The sequence below is a fragment of the Acipenser ruthenus genome, chromosome 1 (assembly GCF_902713425.1).
Source record: "Acipenser ruthenus chromosome 1, fAciRut3.2 maternal haplotype, whole genome shotgun sequence".
Taxonomy (NCBI): Eukaryota; Metazoa; Chordata; class Actinopteri; order Acipenseriformes; family Acipenseridae; genus Acipenser; species Acipenser ruthenus.
The window spans coordinates 100,256,476-100,275,326 of NC_081189.1; the positions used below are offsets into that span (position 1 = coordinate 100,256,476).

General features: G+C 38.1%; 1 protein-coding gene and 1 pseudogene across 2 annotated transcripts in view; one reads left to right on the forward strand and one right to left on the reverse strand.

Moving 5' to 3' along the window:
• Positions 1 to 215: 215 nt before the first annotated feature.
• On the reverse strand, positions 216 to 1,646 carry LOC131739311 (extracellular superoxide dismutase [Cu-Zn]-like; annotated as a pseudogene).
• A 6,202-nt stretch (positions 1,647 to 7,848) lies between these two features.
• Positions 7,849 to 18,851, forward strand: part of dhx15 (DEAH (Asp-Glu-Ala-His) box helicase 15) — a 55,383-nt gene continuing 44,380 nt past the window's right edge. Inside the window, exons 1-2 of one of the 2 annotated variants that reach the window (XM_034034231.3) lie at positions 7,849 to 8,277; positions 9,982 to 10,303. In XM_034034231.3, coding sequence (XP_033890122.1) covers positions 8,273 to 8,277; positions 9,982 to 10,303 — 327 coding nt within the window. In that variant the 5' untranslated portion in view covers positions 7,849 to 8,272. The other variant, XM_034034230.3, reaches the window with a different exon arrangement.

Genomic DNA, 18,851 nt, shown 5'->3' on the forward strand with positions numbered 1-18,851 from the left:
AATATACTGGATCCCATGATGTGGATATTTCGAATAAACAGTGTTAAAGATTGAGAAATTATTGAATTTACCAGCTTTAGAAAGACTATATATGTTACGCAGTTGTTAAAGTTTTGAATTATTACTATACAACACTGTTTCATTAGGTTTCCCATTAAAACATTTTCGTTGTCTAATTCAGGAAGCCTTTCATGTAAAAGTGAAAGTCCCTTGGACAGATTTGTTTTTATTTATTATGCCCTGCTTTAATATTGTTGCTTTCAATTTGTATTGTGGATGGGAACGTCAAATTACACATATTTCTCCCTGCTCCTACTGTAACTGATTAGCTCTACAATGTAATGGAGCTTTTTAATTGGCTTGTGGGATTCTAGATTGTTGTTTTTATACAAAACTTCAGTAAGATAAACATAGGAGATCTATCACAATAGTTGTCTTCCATGCTGCAGATATTTAAAAAGTATATATTTTACATTATTGTTTTATAATGGTAAAGTACAAAATACAAAAGAATGAAAGCATATGAAAAAAAACATGGGCCCTGCTCCACTACAATATTTGCATAACAATACATTTTATGTTGGTTTATTATCCTATGATATGTGTTCTTAATCATCATTTATTTCTGCTTCTGCACACATGGATATCTGGCATGTTTATGAAGTCACAAACACAGTTATCTTTGTGGTAGTCTCTGAGCAGGGTGGGTGCAATGAGGCCAGCCCAGTGTTTAGACTAAGAGAGCCCAAAAGTTAAAATATGCTAGTCACATTATTAAAGATGTCAAATCTCCATGAGTGTAAAAAGTATTCTTTTGACCTGTGCAACATTGACAGGATGTTATATTCCTTTCTGAAACAGATGGTGAAAACTTTTCACTGGAGCTAAACATTCATTCATGAAGGTCAAGGATAAGCAAGTTTTTAAACATCTAGGCTAGTCCATTTGCAAGCCCTCTTGCATTTCTCCTCTTCTTGCTGCGGGAAAAGGATTGTGAAGTTTTCTACCAGAGGTTTTAATTGCAGATTCACATGACACAGCACGCTAACCTCTGCCAACATTGCCATTCAGTAGACAGGCTGGGTTGTCTCCTTTCCCACGATCATCCTCCTGCTCATGAATCACCACTGCCCTGCTGAGGAACGAATTGGGTCCAAACATACCTTGGATGTTTTTTTTAAATTTGTTTTATCTGTCTGTGTTTGGGCAATAAGTCGCCAAAATCACCTGGATGGTTGGGATGATTAACCTTGCATGGATTGAAATGACCTCCGGTAGCATCACAACCATCATGAGATCCCCAAACTCATGGATGTGGATCGCTCTTGACTGATTACTTGTTTTGGGGAATCCCTCCAGATTCATGATGCTTTCCAGTCTCCTCTGAGGGTAAGCTTGTCTGAAAAGCACCTGCCCGGTAACTTGTGGTTTGTCTTCTTCCAGTTTGGTGCTTGGCTTCATTTCACATGATGCATACACAAATTCTTCATCTTTTGCTATCAAGGCCACTGGATGAAGCAGGCTCTACCATAAATCGTTCACTTTGGACTGTTTTTCATTGTGTTCTCTTCCGATGTTGGAGGTTCCTGACTGTGAGACACGCGGGTTCCAGCGATGGCCAGAGCAAGGAGAAAGCTGAATGCTGAAAAAATATAAAGGGAAATAAATCACTTAATGAACACACACATTCCAGCCTTAGTATCATTAATATTATTAGAAATACAGTCAACTCTCATTAATACCAATTCCAAAGGACCAGCAAAAAAAAAGTAACACTGAAATCACATTTCAATTTAAGTACAATGAAATGTATTATCAAATGAAAAAGTACTGTGCATGCGGTTGTAAGTGAACTTTTAAAAAGTATACATTGCAAATGAATTGCACTTAAAATCTGCATGTTCCATTCTGATGACGGGCATTTTTAAACCATAAAAGCAAGGCGTCCTCAACATCAGGGTATTGAGCAAATCGGAAATGCTGACAACTTGCATCCACAGATTTTCTTTTTATAGGTCTGTATTCTTAATCTCCCAGTTTTTCAAAATGCTGAAATCTGCAGCAACATCTTTCTTTTTCTTGTATGGTGGTGCATTATCTACTGCTTTGTCCATTTTCAACACCAGTTTTGTGTGCAAGGATAATGCACCTTTTTTTATTTCAATACTTCATTGAAATGTCAGTGATGCATAAGCACTATGGCAATTCGATATGCGTCATAGGATCAGTAGTCCCAAAACAGCACTAAAATACAGTACAGAGGCACTAATCTGGATGGCAGTTAATACATTTCCCAATATCCTTTACACTCAGATGTTTGAACTAAGGCAATTTGTTTTATTCCAATTTTTCTTCCCTGGGGGCTCCAAAATTATTTGCACAAACAGGAATTTCGTGTTAACTGAATTCATATTATAAGACGTAATTTACAATAGGGACTGCTAAATTTGGCTGGGACCATGTAGAAAATGTGTAGTTTCAGGAAATATGTTTAATCCGAGATGGTTTTAATGAGAAGTGACTATCTTCTAAATGTGCTGCTGCTTTCTACTGCCTCCTCTCCACTCTCAGTTTTATGCAGCACTTGAATAAGCGAATGTGCCTCTTTCAAAGCACCTCTTTCAGAATGTAAGGTTTTTCCCCTAAAAACTTCTTTATTATTATTATTATTATTATTTGTTTATTTAGCAGACGCCTTTATCCAAGGCGACTTACAGAGACTAGGGTGTGTGAAATATGCATCAGCTGCAGAGCCACTTACAATTACGTCTCACCCGAAAGACGGAGCACAAGGAAGTTAAGTGACTTGCTCAGGGTCACACAATGAGTCAGTGGCTGAGGTGGGATTTGAACCAGGGATCTGAGTTAACACTGAGAGTGGAGAGGAGGCTGTGTGGTTCAGTGGTTAAAGAAGAGGGCTTGCAACCAGGAGGTCCCCGGGTCAAATTCCGGCTCAGGCGCTGACTCATTGTGTGACCCTGAGCAAGTCACTTAACCTCCTTTCAGGTGATATGTTGTAAGTGACTCTGCAGCTGATGTTCACACACCCTAGTCTCTGTAAGATTCCTTGGATAAAGGCATCTGCTAATTAAACAATAAAAAATAAATATACATCTTCCCCATTATGTTAATCTTCAGTGCCATCTACTTAATGCACTTGCATTGTGATTTGGTTCCCTTGTATATAAAAATCAGCAGGGTTTATTTGAAAAGTGTTTTGAATCGCAGTGAGTTGTTCTCATGATTTCTAGTAGCAGACATCCACAGACACCCCAGTTTTTTTTTCCGGGAAGCAAGTAAAGGTCACATATGGATAAGGGATTTCCAAATCTAATTTCCAATTTTGTCCAATTTTTTCCTATTCATTTTGAGGGAGGCATTTCCAAACTGAATAATTCAGAATGTATTATGTTACACAATACATACCCAAACCACCCATCCCTTTTTTTTATTTTATTTGACAGAGCCTGCGTGACTGGATTCATATTTTCTAGAGAACAATCAGAAACACCATCTAGTATACAGTACGTGTTTCTAGCACGTCTGGTGTTTATTTAACAGGATGATCAGTTACCCAAGTGTTTAATACAAAAATGTGTTGAAACTAATATAAAATAATGTAATAAAGCTTGAAAAATGAGGCGCAACAATGCATGTTTCATACTGTAATTGATGCTATATTTAAAAATAAAGATTTGAAAGATTACCATTGCTGGTATCTACAGTGAAGGAGGAACTATTCCTGTAAATAATGATAAACAACTCTGTCAAATTGGCAATGCTAGGCATCAAGTATTGTAATTTAAGCTATGTTTAGAAAGCAATTACATGTACCGTAAAACAGCGTTTATTTACAATATTTGCCAGCACACATGGCACGTATTGGAGACCGGCGTTTTTATTAGATCACTAGCTTCACGTGCTTCATGCGGTCATTGAGAAGCCGCTAACACTCAACCTTGTAGCAACATCGTAACTCAATTTAAACATTCCAGCAACTTTGTTAAAAGGTTGTGTGTCAGTGGGAACTAAGTAACAGTTTTGTTTTATAGCAAAATTACATTGTATTGAACACCGTCAAGTATAAAACGAAAGTATTATTATGGTCTGTTTATAAGCACTGGTTAACAAGGAGACGGTATGTAAAACGTTGGAAAATGAACAAGCAAAAATACGACTTTGTATTTAAAAAACAGAATTAGAGCTACCATTGTTAATAATAATAATAATAATAATAATAATAATAATAATAATAATAATAGTTATAATGACCAATAAGCCATTTGCCATTACAGAGGGTGTTTTCAAAGGTCAGGTTGTAAAACTATGTGTGTAAATTACAATTGTTGCCTTTGGCGTCTCCTGAATCACCACCACATCATCCAATAGGTTAAGTCATACATAACACGAGATGTCATAGGACATTGTTGGCGTAACAGTATCTGTAAGGGCAGGTATTTTGTGTGGGCATCATTATGACTATATTATTTATTTCTTAGCAGAATAATATATGATTTCAAGGGTTTTGCCCGAAGGTGATAAACATGTCACACAAAGATGCAAAGCTAACAGTCATTATTTACTTCTAATTTGACAAAATAGTATATTAAGCCATAAGCATGCATAAGGAAAAGATATCACCCCTTCCTATATGCAAAGTCAGACAGCCTGGAGGTGATCTGATGAGGAGTTCAGCATGGAAGAGGGGGTCTTGGTCTCAGTTCAGCTCCTCCTACATGGCACAAGGCAGCCCCAGCTCAACGGAGGAAGCTGATAGTCAACGAGGTGCAAAAGCAGGAGGAGAGGATGAGGTGCATAAAGGCCATTTCCCAGGCCAAGCAGGGAGAATGGATGAGATGGGAAAGTGTGGAACAACGCAAGATTGGCTGGCAAGACCTATGGTCAATGGAACAGAGCAGGATCAGTTTCCTCATCAGGTCAACATATGATGTTCTCCCATCACCACAGAACTTAAACCTCTGGGTAGGAGAGGATCCCTCATGTCCTTTGTGTTCATCACCTGCAACATTAAGGAACATTTTGACAGGATGTAAGGTGGCTCTTAGCTAAGGACGGTTTACTTGGCGCCATGACCAGGTGCTGCGATATTTGGCCTTAGCATTGGAAGACAAGTGTAACATGACCAATATGTTGCCACCTGTTCCATCAAAACATTACACACAAGAGACAACATTCCTCCTCCCAGGAGAGCAACCACCAAGAAAAGGTGTTAAAACCAATCCTCGCCCAGGACAACTGGAAGCTGCTAGAGACTGGAAAATGCTGGCAGATGTTGGTCAACGGCTTATTTTTCCACCTGAGATTGCCACCACTACCCTTCGACCAGATATTGTCTTGTGGTCTGGATCAGCACGCCTTGTTCACCTGGTAGAGTTAACAGTGCCATGGGAGGATGCTGTAGATGAGGCATATGAGAGGAAGAAACTGCGGTATGCTCAACTAGCCACTGAAGCGGAACAGCGAGGATGGAGGTGGGTTGTCGAGGATTTGTGGCACACTCTACAACCCGGTTTCTCAGAGACGTCGGATTCAGTGGCCAAGAGTTGCGTCGCACAGTGGAGAACTTATCTGAAGCAGCAGAGAGGAGCAGCAACTGGCTGTGGTTGAGACAGAAAGATTCTGGCTGGGGATCTCAAGCACAATAGAAAGAAAGAAACGCTGATGTACGGGTAAGTAAGCTGGGCTGAGTTGAGTGGGGGACGGAGGGGGGTGATGCTCAGACGCCAGAATCACCGTCGAGCCCTCTTGAGGTGACGTGGGCTAGTCGACGAAACACCGAGGATGGAAGGTGCCCACTTGAAGACCTCAGAGATGTACCCTACTCAGCTCAATCCAGACGGTTGTCATGCTGATGCGCTGGGGAGGCCGCACTGATCGGTTGATCCCCGGAGCCAGCATCGCAGCCGTTGTGTGTGCTGATGCGCTAGGGAGGCAATAAGCTGATTCCTGGAGCCAGCATTACACTTCAGCCATCAACACCAGACAGAAGGATATCTACATCATCATATGGAAGGAAGCGCAAATGGATAGAGACACATATGGATCACATTAGTTTACTATAAAGCTACGTCTTAGTTGGTGCTTATCTTGGTGATAGCCGAGTTCAAATCAGCATGAGGTTTTAACATCTACTCTCGTGTAATGGAAATCATGCTTGTCTCTGTGTTGGAAACTGAACTGCCATTTGTTACTCAAGAGCCTTATATACTCTGCTCCTACCCACATAGCATGATAAAAGAAACTAAAAAATATGTACTACTGGGAAATCACCTGCAGTTGCAGGCCATAACAAGTGGTTGTGAAATAGCAATCCCATGCTCTGTAGGCTATGTTAACCCCATACAAGCCTGATGTCCATAAACACTGATAATAAAACACCAATACCTCTCACATACAGCATTCAGTGTTGTAGCCATGCTACATGTCCCTGTACAAAACACCTTGGATAAGAACTTATTGAGCTTCATCACTTGTTCGCATCATGTACAGTAATTCGTTATCTGAAGTACAATAGGGGCTCTGTTAAGTTTGTTTATGTAACTGCTACGATTAAAAATGTAGGAATATTGCTGTATGATTTAATGCACTTGACAATTTGTAACTTTCGGTTGTCACCTCAAGGGTTAAAACAAATAAAAAGTGCAGTATTTATAATATACCCCCCAATGTATTGCAGAATCAGACAGACAACAACCTGGAACACAGGATGTCAATTTTGGATAACACTGTTAAACAAGTAGGCCTATGTCAGTAAAAACATCCCCCGCCACAGCTGTAAATTCAATATTAGAGCTATCGGTATGATGAAAATGTTGATGACCATGATGTGACATACATAAACAGTATGTACAGAATGGTACTGTATAGAACAAGAAATGGAATTAAAATAGTTGGTATTTAAAACCTGTATGTCTTTTGGTAAGCTAATAAGGTGTTAGTATTTACTATAATTAGTCTTACTAGTATTATTATTATTATTATTATTATTATTATTATTATTTTTATTAATAATAATAATAATAATAATAATAATAATAATTAAAAAAAAAGCATCGGTGTGGAGTAGTGGTTAGGGTTCTGGACTCTTGACCGGAGGGTCGTGGGTTCAATCCCAGGTGGGGGGACACTGCTGCTGTTCCCTTGAGCAAGGTACTTTACCTAGATTGCTCCAGTAAAAAACCCACCTGTATACATGGGTAATTGTATGTAAAAATAATGTCATATCTTGTAACAATTGTAAGTAGCCCTGGATAAGGGCGTCTGCTAATAAATAAATAATAACAATAGAAATATGAAACAATTCATCCATTCATTTCAATATTCATTGAGATAACATATTTTTAGAGATGTGTGTCCACACTAAGGCTTGTTTTAGGGACAAGAGGAATTTAGCAAGGCCAAAATTTAACCTGGATTCGATTTTCACCAGGAAACCACATTTCACGCCCTGGTTCTCTTTCATAATTTAAGATGTTTAAATGCTGCAACACACGCAAAAGAGCTGGATACACCTCCACGTCTCTGATATTTGCATAAACCTCACCGCAGCACACTACACTTCCACTTCATTGGGATTAACTGACAGATAAATACACGCTCAGTGGCCAAGGCCTTAGAGAGAAACGTGTTATTGAATTAAATTTGTGCGGCGTCAATTACCACAGGCTAGATTATTGTGTAGCTGACCCAGTGTCTTGTTCTTGATAGCACACTATACATTTATGACTTGCAATACATAATTATCAAATTTCCCAAAAACCGAAACCCGAACCCTTCTCCACATATTTATATACGCTATTCTTTTTTTAACCAATCAGATTAAACAGACGAGCGAGCTTCAAGAACACATTTCCTGCACGCATGATCTGCAACTTCCACCACTCGGCTCACACAACAATGCGGGTGGATGTCAAGGAAAACATAACTTTGGTATTAGGTCAACATACACGCATTAATGGTCTGCAGTGAATTCTGAAACGCGATAGTGCATTCATCCTGTCTTCTGTATTAACAAATTTACTTCAGTGACCAGCTAGACACACTAAATCGCTAAAATCAGTTAATCGTCCGTCACAAGCATTACACGAGTTTACCTCATTCCGCAAACCCCGGACCTGCACTACCCTTCATTGCTTTTTTTTATTTATTACATTTTTAAATAAGATATATATAACATAAAAAACACTAATAAAGCAATATAATATATTATTTTTAAATTACATTTTCTTTTAAAAAACAATCCAGGATAAAAATGAGGTAAGTAGTTCCGGTCGCCATCTTGTCGCCTGCTCCTTAGGAGAGAGGAGGGTTTGTTTAGGGTAGTTACCGAGTATAACTTAAATTGTAATACAGCTACACGCAAAAACAAAAGATGTCCAAACGGCACCGGTTAGATCTGGGAGACGATTATTCGTCTAGTAAGAAACGGACATCTTCTGATGGGTAAGTATAAGAGGCAGGATCATGTTTTATTTTATGTTTGTAATAGAACCCGGATCATGTGAGCGGCGCCATTCTTTGGTACAAGCTAACTACCGCATGCTTTTATATAAAGAAACAAGGAAAACAGAACAAAACACACACACAAAAATATGGTGTTTCACTGCAGTTCGCCTGCTTGAGCTATAAAACACGCACTCACATTTTTGCATTTCATCATAAGCAGCACTAAGACGTGGGAAGCACCCCTTTGTTTTGGTTTTGCACGTGGGGACAATTTGCGGCCTAGTATAATAGATACTGTGTGAAAGAGGAACTACTTAATTTGCTAAAATGGCAGTTATTACATGTATAGCACCTTGCATAGTGGTGTATGGTATTATTCTGTTGATCTCACTCGTTATGCTACTTTATGGGTTATTTAAAAAAATGGCGCGAGTTGGTAGCCATTCTTATAGTATTGCAGAGAAGCGACCCTTGGGTGACGTACGGTTGGTGTTAAATTGTTGCAACTGTACCGTTTCCGCAAGGTATGTGAATGTAAAACAAAACAACATATCCCAAGCGAACTGTTTAATAAGAATGTATAGTGTAGTTGTATTTGTTGTGCACACATGCAAGTTTAGATTGGGTGTAACTAGACCTTGCGCTCTACAAAAAACAAACAAACAAACAAACAAAAAAAACACCTTATACTTACCGACGTGGACCAAGGGTATTGATTGACTACACGAATCTAAATGGAAGCAAAATATGTTCTAAATCCAAAAACTATCCACATGTATGTGTCTATATTACCGGTATACAGAAATGTATAAACTTCCACATATTTTGCCTCAATACATATTTCCGAAACATTCAAAATCTAAGATTGTCATGGGGAGACCTCTTGAACTTGATTTTTGAAGTATTTAGACTAATTGACTACGTTAGAAAGCTGCCTCACACAATTCATTGTCAGTTATGTTGTGAGGGGAAGAGAAGCTCTCAGTGACAGTGGCCCTACCATTTTCTTTTTGTAATCAACACTTAATATATCTGGAGAACCGAATATCCAATGGCTGTGAAACTCAGTGTAACGTTATTTGGTTTTAGTTATTGAGTATTAGAGTCTGGCAATATAGGGGTGGGTTGTCTATACGTGTATTCGTTCTTATGTTTGTCACACTTATATTTTTGCATATGTATGTTGACCACTAATTCAGTTGTCATAAAACTTGGTACTGTTAACATTATTTAGCAATAGTTATTGAATATCACAATCTGGAAATAATATTTAGATGTCTGTCTCTTAATCCATAAGTCTGCACGTCTCACATGCATATATCTGGTCATGGTGAGTCACTTATGAAATTGTAATTTTCATATCTAATTCTTGTTACACTGTTGATCTGTCATGTTAATCAAGGGGAGGGGGTATGCAGTGGTACATGGATATATTTATACTTTCCAACGTACCTCAACTTGCGCAAAAAATAATTGTGACAAATTAGTAATACTTACTTTTCCTATATTTTACAGAAAAGATAGAGATCGGGAACGTGATGAACGATCCAGGGACAGGGACAGAGACAGAGATCGCGATAGAGAAAAGGACATGAAACCACCTGGTATCTCTCTCAATCCTGTTGTGCCCTGTGGTTTGCCAGCTTTAAAACAAGCAGCAATTCATCAGCAGATTAATCCATTTACCAATTTGCCGCACACTCCAAGATTCTATGAGATCCTGAAGAAGAGGCTTCAACTTCCTGTATGGGAATACAAGGAAAGATTTAACGATATTCTCACAAAACATCAAAGCTTTGTATTGGTCGGTGAGACTGGTTCTGGCAAAACAACACAGGTGGGTTTGTTTTTTCTTTTTGAATATTTTTTTTTTCCCAGTGGTATATAATGAAATGAAGAATAATCTGAAATGGTTTCTGCAAAAGTATTTAAATTTTAAATTGTCATCTTATTAGTCCGATCAGTGAAGCAGAGAGCTCAGCACTAGTCTTGGGGCATAAGTCAAAAAGGAGCCTCCTTCAATCGGTTACCAATAAACCGTTTTTAATACTTTTTAAACAAAAACAAAATGTGTTTGTTGTGAATTGATTTTTCAAGTATTCATTTATTAATACTGATCACTGATTTCCCCCCTTTTTTGTTTTAGTTTGTTTTTGTTTGTGTATATGTATGTATGTGTGTATATATATAATATATATATATATATATATAAACAAACCTCTATTCTGCTTATTTCTTTTTTGTTGCCATGAAAACGATCTGATGACTGACAGGTTTGAAAGTTGTACTAGCATGATCCCTTTGCCTGTGTGAAAGGGTTATGATGGTGTTATACCGCCATAGATTGCACAATTTCCTGCTGTGTGAATGGGTATTTGAAAGAATTTTTAAAACGGCTCGGCAGTGGCATTTGTGTGTGAAAGTGTTATTAGTTAATCTCGGTTTTAATCGCGTATTAAATTGATACAATTACTACATCCATCTAATTTTAAAATTGTTTTATTACTGATGCTGTTATTATCCTTAACCACTTCAATTCCAGATGTAACAACTACAACTAAACAAGTAAAACTAATAATAAAACAAAAAATAATTTTAAACACTATATATATATATATATATATATATATATATATATATATATATATATATATATATATACACACACACACACTTGTAAAAGTTGAATGGCTTCCTGCAATATCTCAGCCTTCTAAATGGCCACAGCTAGATTGGAATCGCTACATGACACGCAATTGGATACAAATGTCACCTGACCCTCCCCCAACTTTCATTGCACATTCCACAGTACTAGCACTGCCTTAGAGAATGAAACCTGAAACGCTAGACTGAGAAACCGATCATAGAATAGAATGGGAAACTTGATGTACGCAGGTACGGCATGCTACTGTAAATGGGTTTTCATTTGATGTACTTGCGTACGTCATGGTGTTGAAGTGGTTAACTGTAAATAAAATCATTAATGTATTTAACCAGGAAATTTACCCATTGAGACTGATCCAAATTTACGAGGAGCAATAATTTAGAAATTACAAATACTACCAACACAATAAAACATGCGTTTCAAGCATGATCGGCAGCATACGGATGTAAAATGACCAGATGAAAGGAAGGCCAATTATGTAATTAATACATTAAGTTGTGTCAGTTCAGCTAACATTGTGTCAGTTAAAGGCCTAATATTACGAAAATATTGTAATGAGCGGTGGTCTCCTTTCCCTCTCAAGTGAACAGACGGGCAGACAGGTTAGTTTAATCATCTCTGGTTTTATTGCCCTAATGACAACTTCTAAAGGTCCCTATCGGCTAAGACCCACGCTCAAAAAAATAACTGTTTCTTTTATCTCCCTTTCTATTTCTCTATCTCCCCTGCTCGCACTACTGCTTCCAAAGCTCTCTCTCTCAACCAGACACTACCCTCCCACCCCTCACTGAAACACACCCCCTTCATGCACACCTACCAATCATTGCACTCTACCAGCCTGCATGCCGACCTGGCGTAGCGCAACTTAACCTCGGCTACGAGGAGGTCTGACTGGCTAACTGTACACAATTCCCACCCCCCTCTGGTGTGGGCTCGCCTCACAATACACAGAACACGAACAAGATGCACAACAACACAAGTACCTTCAATTTGGCCAGGTCGCTACAATATAAAGTGTATTTCTTACTTATCAGGCTCCCCACTTGTGTTATATGTCTTGTTACTTTGTGCCGATGCGTCAATCTCAAAATGCTTGGTGACTCGCAACAAGCGATTTTATATTTTTGCAACAAAGCCCCTTTGTTGAATACGTGACTGACTTGAAGATAACAAATATATTTCATGTCTTTTAGTTTCCTCAACAAATAATTATTAAAAGGATTATTAAGATTTGAAAACAAACAGGTTATTTGTTTAAAGTGCATCACGCTGTGAAATGTAATAAACGTTAGACCATTTATTTTGTTTTACAAGTAAAGAGAATTTTTTTATACCATTCCATTTATAAAAAAAGCAATAATTAACCTATAGTTGCTTTTTTTCTTGAAGTGGTCAACTTAAATAGTTTCTGCTTGTAAAATTATAGTTAATTTGTGCTATGTTTTAATTGTCTCAATGAATTAGTTAGCTGCCATCATTTGACTGGCAGTTTTTTTTTTTATCAGAAGGATACTACGTGGAGTATTCCTTATTTAATACTTTATTTTAGATACTTTAGAAATTGTAGAGTATTTTTTGTTGCTGAAATAGAAAAGCAAAGGAAGTGCAATCATCTTGAGACATTTATTGCACTGGGTACATAAAAATCTGTGAAAATGGTACAACTTGCTAGCTATTGAGTGATGTGTTGGTATTTATCCGAATAATCGATTAATCGAAGCAATAATCGATAGATTAATCGATTACATTAATAATCGTTTCATGCAGCACTAGCTTTACGTACTACGCCTGAAATGTGGGTGGGCCCCAATGTAGGTTGGACGGGCAATGACCAAAGGTCTGATGTCACAAAAAATAATTTACATTTCAAAAATTATTTAAATAAATTAAAACTTTGAATACATCAAATATTTCTCCTATAAATCTGTATATTCTCTACATATATGTGCAGTGAATTATCTTGAAAAAAAAAAAAAGCCAAACCAGCAAGAACACACTAATATTACATTTCAAGGAATTATTAAATAAAATGAAAGTTAGTAAATGACTTAACCCTTTGCAGTCCATTTATTAAGTGTGTGTCAGGCGTGTCAGGTCCAATTTATTTTCACACGCGCAGTTAATTTTAGACGCGCTGTTTAAGTGTTTTTTTTCCACAGTCAAATGGGTTTAAAAGGCCCTGCATATCAACAAAGCACTCACTAGGCATCTCCAGCCCCGCCCCACCCTTTCGTTCGCTATAGCTTTCACATATGCTAAGAAATAAATAATAAGTCGTACATACCGATCAATCATCTCCTGATCACTCGTTTTATCACCAAACTCCTCAATAATGCGATCCAAGTCATTATTTTATTACTATAACATCTCAAAAAAGCTCTGCAAATGGCTGTGATATTCTCTGAGCGCTGATACAGCAGCAGCCAGCTTGTTTCCTTATGGCCGCCGTTATCTGGTGTCGGGGGCAAGTATGACTATTCATGAGATACGCCCTTTTTTTTCCGCTTGTCTCGGCTCCTGACGCTCCCACTCGGCCATTGAATGGTTTTCTCGTCTTTTTCCGGAAAAAATATGACTAGAAACCCGTTTTTTGCGTCTTTTTGATGATGTCGGACAAGGTCCGACATTGGACCGGATAGGAATAATTGCAATGTCGGACCAGGTCCGACATAGGACCGCAAAGGGTTAAAATTGCCTAATTAGTATCCTCTCGTCTCTGCTCCACCTTACAGGATAAGGCGTTGGGCTTGCTGTTGAATATTGCAATTATATATAGTCATACTCCAGAGAATCGCGCAGGTCTCTTTCAAACCATAGGAGAGACAGCATGTTCTTCAGTGACTTGTCAGCATTGAGTCTCGCAACAGTTGTACTAATCCTGTTCATGGTGTACAGATGGTCATTGGGATCAAAACTCTTAAGTGTGTGCATATTTGGAAAGATAAACAAGTGGCAATAATCTAAAACTTTAAATTAGTGTTGGTTATTTTTTCCCCACAGTCGATTTGTGCATTATTTGTTGAATGAAGACTGAAACTTCAGCTTCATCCATATGAACGTTGTACAAAGTAAATGCCAGTTCTGTAGACTTTCTCTATTGCCGAATGTGTCAGATTGTGGCAAGCATATAGACGCGGCTTTCATGAGGCCATATGTGTCATTTTGAAAGCAGCTGTTCAATTCGCAAAGTTGACAATTCTAAATTATGATTGCACATAGCTCTTAAATCTTCATTAGGGTGCTCCCTGGTTCACTTTCCCAAAGATGGTAACAAACAAATCATCCAGTCGATTTGGTAATTTTCTCTTCTGACATTTATTTTCACTTGTTGCCATTTCCACTGCTGAAGTAGATGTAAATTAATAATTTGCAGACATCTGTCCGTTGTCTTAAATAAAATTAAGACTCATTTGTTTTGCCACGTTGATCACCACACTGCTACTAATTAGTCTGCAAGTTTACTTAAAAAAACATTGTATTTTAAAATAAAGTTTGAATATGGAAATGTCTGGGACTTTAAAAAGATCCGTGCCAGCTGCCTCACAAGCTGTTAATCAAACATAGCTTGCACGTGATTTGTTGTGTGAGAGGAAGATCCCACCCAAACATAGCATCACAATGATTACTTTGCCTTGATTGGCTAAAGCCTGCGACATTTTTAAAAATAGCCTTTTTATCCTAAACTTGAGCTCCCGCCTAAGGGGTGCACAGTTTAAAAAAAAAAAAAAAAAAAAAAAAAAAAAATATATATGTAAATTTACTTAAACTTGGCATTCACATAGGCACAGATTTGGGTGGGCCTGTGTGCTAACTGGGTATGCCCCTGGCCTACTCCTTCTTTTTAATTGTTTTATACTTTTTTTATATAGTCTTGGCTTGATTCATGGGTTTACACTAATCCTGAATTTCCGTCGAAACTGGTGGGTTTAATTTGTTGTTGTTGTCTGTAGCAGAAGAGCTGCTGGTGTATTTTGAGAGGGCGTGTTCAGCACGCAGCAGACTAGATGAATGCATGTGTGATTCTGGAACTCACTTTGACAGTATACTAGTAAGTGTCTTTCTGTCCAGTGAGCCGTCGGAACGTTTACAAAAAAATAAATAAATAAATAAACCTCCCATTCATTTTTAGTGCTTTGGTCCATTATACGGTTCACTGACTTTCTATTTAAACAATAACTGCACAGACACTCAATCCAATGTTGCCGCGGCCGGGATTAAAGTACAGTGTGCCGAAAGGCTCAGACACAGCAATGCGATTAACACACATTAAACAAGTTTATCTCCAAAAAAATTAATGTGTTAATAGCAATAGTTAATATATTGTATGTGTGTGTGTGTGTGTGTTTATTTATATATATATATATATATATATATATATATATATATATATATATATATATATATATATATATATATATATTAGTGCCTATAGAAAGTCTACACCCCCTTTCAAAATGTTTGCCTTTTGTTGCCTTATAGCCTGGAATTTTAAAATGCATTAAAATTGTTTTGTTTTTTTTCATATCTACACGTCCTACCCCACAACTTCCAAGTGAAAAAAATATTCTAGAAATTTGTAGAAAATTAATTAAATAAAAATTGAAATAGCTTGGTTGGATAAGTGTCCACACCCCCCTTGTAATAGCAATCCTAAATTAGCCCAGGTGTAACCAATTGCCTTTAAAATCACACACCAAGTTAAGTGGCCTCCACCTGTGTTAAATTGTGGTGATTCACATGATTTCAAGATAAATTCAGCAGTTCCTGTAGGTTACCTCTGCTGGGTAGTGCATTTCAAAGCAAAGACTCAACCATGAGCACCAAGGCGCTTTCAAAAGAACTCGCGGACAAAGTTGTTGAAAGGCACAGATCAGGGGATGGGTATAAAAAAATATCAAAGCGCCTTGAATATCCCTTGGAGCACGGTCAAGACGATTATTAAGAAGTGGAAGGTGTATGGCACCACCAAGACCCTGCCTAGATCAGGCCGTCCTTCCAAACTGGATGACCGAGCAAGAAGGAGAATGATCAGAGAGGCGACTAAGAGGCCAATGGCAATATCCCAAGCACTCCACAAATCTGGCCTGTATGGTAGGGTGGCAAGAAAGAAGCCATTACTCAAGAAAGCCCCCCTTGAAATCCATTTTGAAGTATGCAAAAAAACACTCGCGAGATTCTGTAGCCATGTGGCAAAAAGTTTTGTGGTCTGAAACTAAAATGGAACTTTTTAGCCTAAATGCAAGCATTATGTTTGGTGCAAACCCAACACTGCGCATCACCCAAAGAACACCATCCTTACTGTGAAGCATGGTGGTGGCAGCATCATGTTATGGGGGTGTTTCTCATCGGCAGGGACTGGGGCACTTGCTAGGATAGAAGGGAAAATGAATGGAGCAAAGTACAGAGAAGTCCTTGAGGAAAACCTGCTGCCTTCTGTAAGAAAGCTGAAACTGGGACGGAAGTTCACCTTTCAGCATGACAACGACCCAAAGCACACAGCCAAAGCTACACTGGAGTGGCTAAGGAACAAAAAGGTAAATGTCCTTGAGTGACCCAGTCAGAGCCCCGACCTAAATCCGATCGAAAATTTGTGGCATGAGTTGAAGATTGCTGTCCATCAACACTCCCCAAGGAACTTTATTATTATTATTATTATTATTTGTTTATTTAGGAGACTCCTTTATCCAAGGCGACTTACAGAGACTAGGGTATGTGAACTATGCATCAGCTGCAGAGTCACTTACAACTACATCTCACCCGAAAGACTGAGCACAAGGAGGTTAAGTGACTTGCTCAGGGTCACACAATGAGTCAGTGGCTGCGGTGTGATTTGAACCGGGGACCTCCTGGTTACAAGCCCTTTAACCACTGGACCACACAGCCTGACAGAGCTTGAACAGTTTTGTAAAGAAGAATGGTCAAATATTGCCAAATCTAGGTGTGGAAAGTTGCTAGAGACCTATCCCAACAGACTCACAGCTGTAATTGCTGCCAAAGGTGCTTCCACCAAGTATTAACTCGGGGGTGGAGACTTATCCGATTATGATATTTCAGTTTTGTATTTAATATATAATTTTATTTCTCAATAAACTTTTTTTCCTCTTAACAGTGTGGAGTATGGTGTGTAGATAAGTGGGGGGGAAAACATCCTCATTTAAATGCATGAAACTGAGGCACTGACGCAACAAAATGTGAAAAAAGTTCAAGGGGGTGTAGACTTTCTATAGGCACTTTGTGTGTGTAAAATATATATGTGTGTGATTATATATATATATATATATATATATATATATATATAATATATAAAAATTACACACTATGGTCAGATGAGACGAAAATAGAGCTCTTTGGCCACGCACACCAGTGGTGGGTTTGGTGTCGAAAGAAGGATGCGTGTGCAGAAAAGAACCTCATACCTACTGTAAAATATGGTGGTGGCTCTTTGATATGGTGCTGTTTTGCTTCCACTGGTCCTGGGGCCCTTGTTAAGGTCAACGGCACCATGAACTCTACCCAGTACCAGGACATTTTAGACAAAAACCTGGTTGCCTCTGCCAGGAGGCTGAAACTTGGCCGCAAGTGGATCTTCCAGCAAGACAATGACCCCAAGCACGCATCAAAATCCACAAAGAAATGGTTAATTTACCACAAAATCAACATTTTACAATGGCCATCTCAGTCTCTGGTTTCAATTGAAGAGGGCAGTCCATAAGCGCAGACCGAAGGATATCAAGGATCTGGAAAGATTCTATATGGAGGAATGGTCTAAGATCCCTCCCAATGTGTTCTCCAATCTCATTAAACATTATAGAAAAAGACAGTGCCGTTATCCTTGCAAGGGGAGGGTGCACAAAGTACTGAAAACAAGGGTGCCAATAATTGTGACACTTCATTTTTTTTGGAAATAAATTAATAATTTGAGAAATGTGTAATTTTGGTTGATTCCATTGAATCATTAATAAAGTAAAATACAGACCAGGTAACCTCTACGCATTTTGCGTATCCGCTACGCATTTTGAGTTGGTAATACGCGGATACGCTTTTATCAGAGATGATACGCAATAATACGTAATCCATATTTCGCTCATCGTCTATGATGTTGCCTGTAGTTAGAGAAAGTATTGCATCTAATGTCGGGGCCGGCTTTAGGGCAAAGCAAGCAAGATAGATTAACCAATTAGGTTTTGAGTTTAGTTACGTGATAGAATAACAAATCAGCTTTTGAGTTTAGTTGACGATCCAACCAGTGTTTTAAAAAAAAAAAAAATTCTACCACCCAGTTTCTTTGTATAATCACTGACATTCTACTGTAGCCTATCAGGCTTTGTTGAGCTGACTCGCTTGTGTTTCAACTGCCAGTTTCGGACACACTGAAGGGAGTGTGAAGTACTGTGACTTGTGAGGAAATTATTTCAAACTGGCTACGGTACCTTTTTTTTTATTAATGCATTAGTTATGCATTCATTTTTGTCTGGGGGAAAAAAACCCACTTGCGTTTAAAAAAAAAAAAAAAAAAGAAAAAAAAAAAAAGATAACTGCATCGCATGAAAAGAAAATACAGCTGAATGAGGATTTTACGAGAATGGCGAGGGAGTAAGTACAAACATTTATTATAATATTATAGTACAATATTTAAGTTTAATGTTCTGATTTTGGCTCGTCCCGTTTTTCACAAATGCCTGTTACCATACAGGGATGTCAGTAAAATTTGATTTTATAA